Genomic DNA, 376 nt, shown 5'->3' on the forward strand with positions numbered 1-376 from the left:
CGTTGCCCTTCCGTTTTCAGAAAGCGAGGATGATGATTCGAGTTCAACCATTGGGAATAGTTCTGTGGACTTTACTTTCATTCGACGCTGCAGATGCAGGTTAGAAGAGGTCACGTGTTGGAAGAGATTACGGGAGATCTCCAGAGGCTTGACTTCACCTTGGAGAATGCAGTGGGGCTGGCATGAGATCGCCAGTGGTCGAGAGCACTGGAGAAGCTGGTCGGCTCTACTCATGTGCACATCTCTAGGACCATTAATATGGAATGATCCCAACTGTATCAAGTAAGAGCAAATAATATATATCTATATCTATATCTATCTATCTATCTATCTATATCTATCTCTCTCTCTGTCTCTCTCTCTCTCTCTCTCTATA

At 44.1% G+C, this 376-nt stretch overlaps 1 protein-coding gene across 1 annotated transcript in view; it reads left to right on the forward strand.

Annotated features, from left to right (window-relative positions):
- Positions 1 to 232: 232 nt before the first annotated feature.
- The window catches only part of LOC106878062 (circumsporozoite protein-like), a 3,184-nt gene continuing 3,040 nt past the window's right edge, over positions 233 to 376 (forward strand). Inside the window, exon 1 of the mRNA XM_014927155.1 lies at positions 233 to 282. Within this exon, the coding sequence (XP_014782641.1) occupies positions 233 to 282 (50 nt within the window). The remainder of the gene's footprint in view (positions 283 to 376) is intronic.

The sequence above is a fragment of the Octopus bimaculoides genome, chromosome 16, assembly GCF_001194135.2.
Source record: "Octopus bimaculoides isolate UCB-OBI-ISO-001 chromosome 16, ASM119413v2, whole genome shotgun sequence".
Lineage (NCBI taxonomy): Eukaryota > Metazoa > Mollusca > Cephalopoda > Octopoda > Octopodidae > Octopus > Octopus bimaculoides.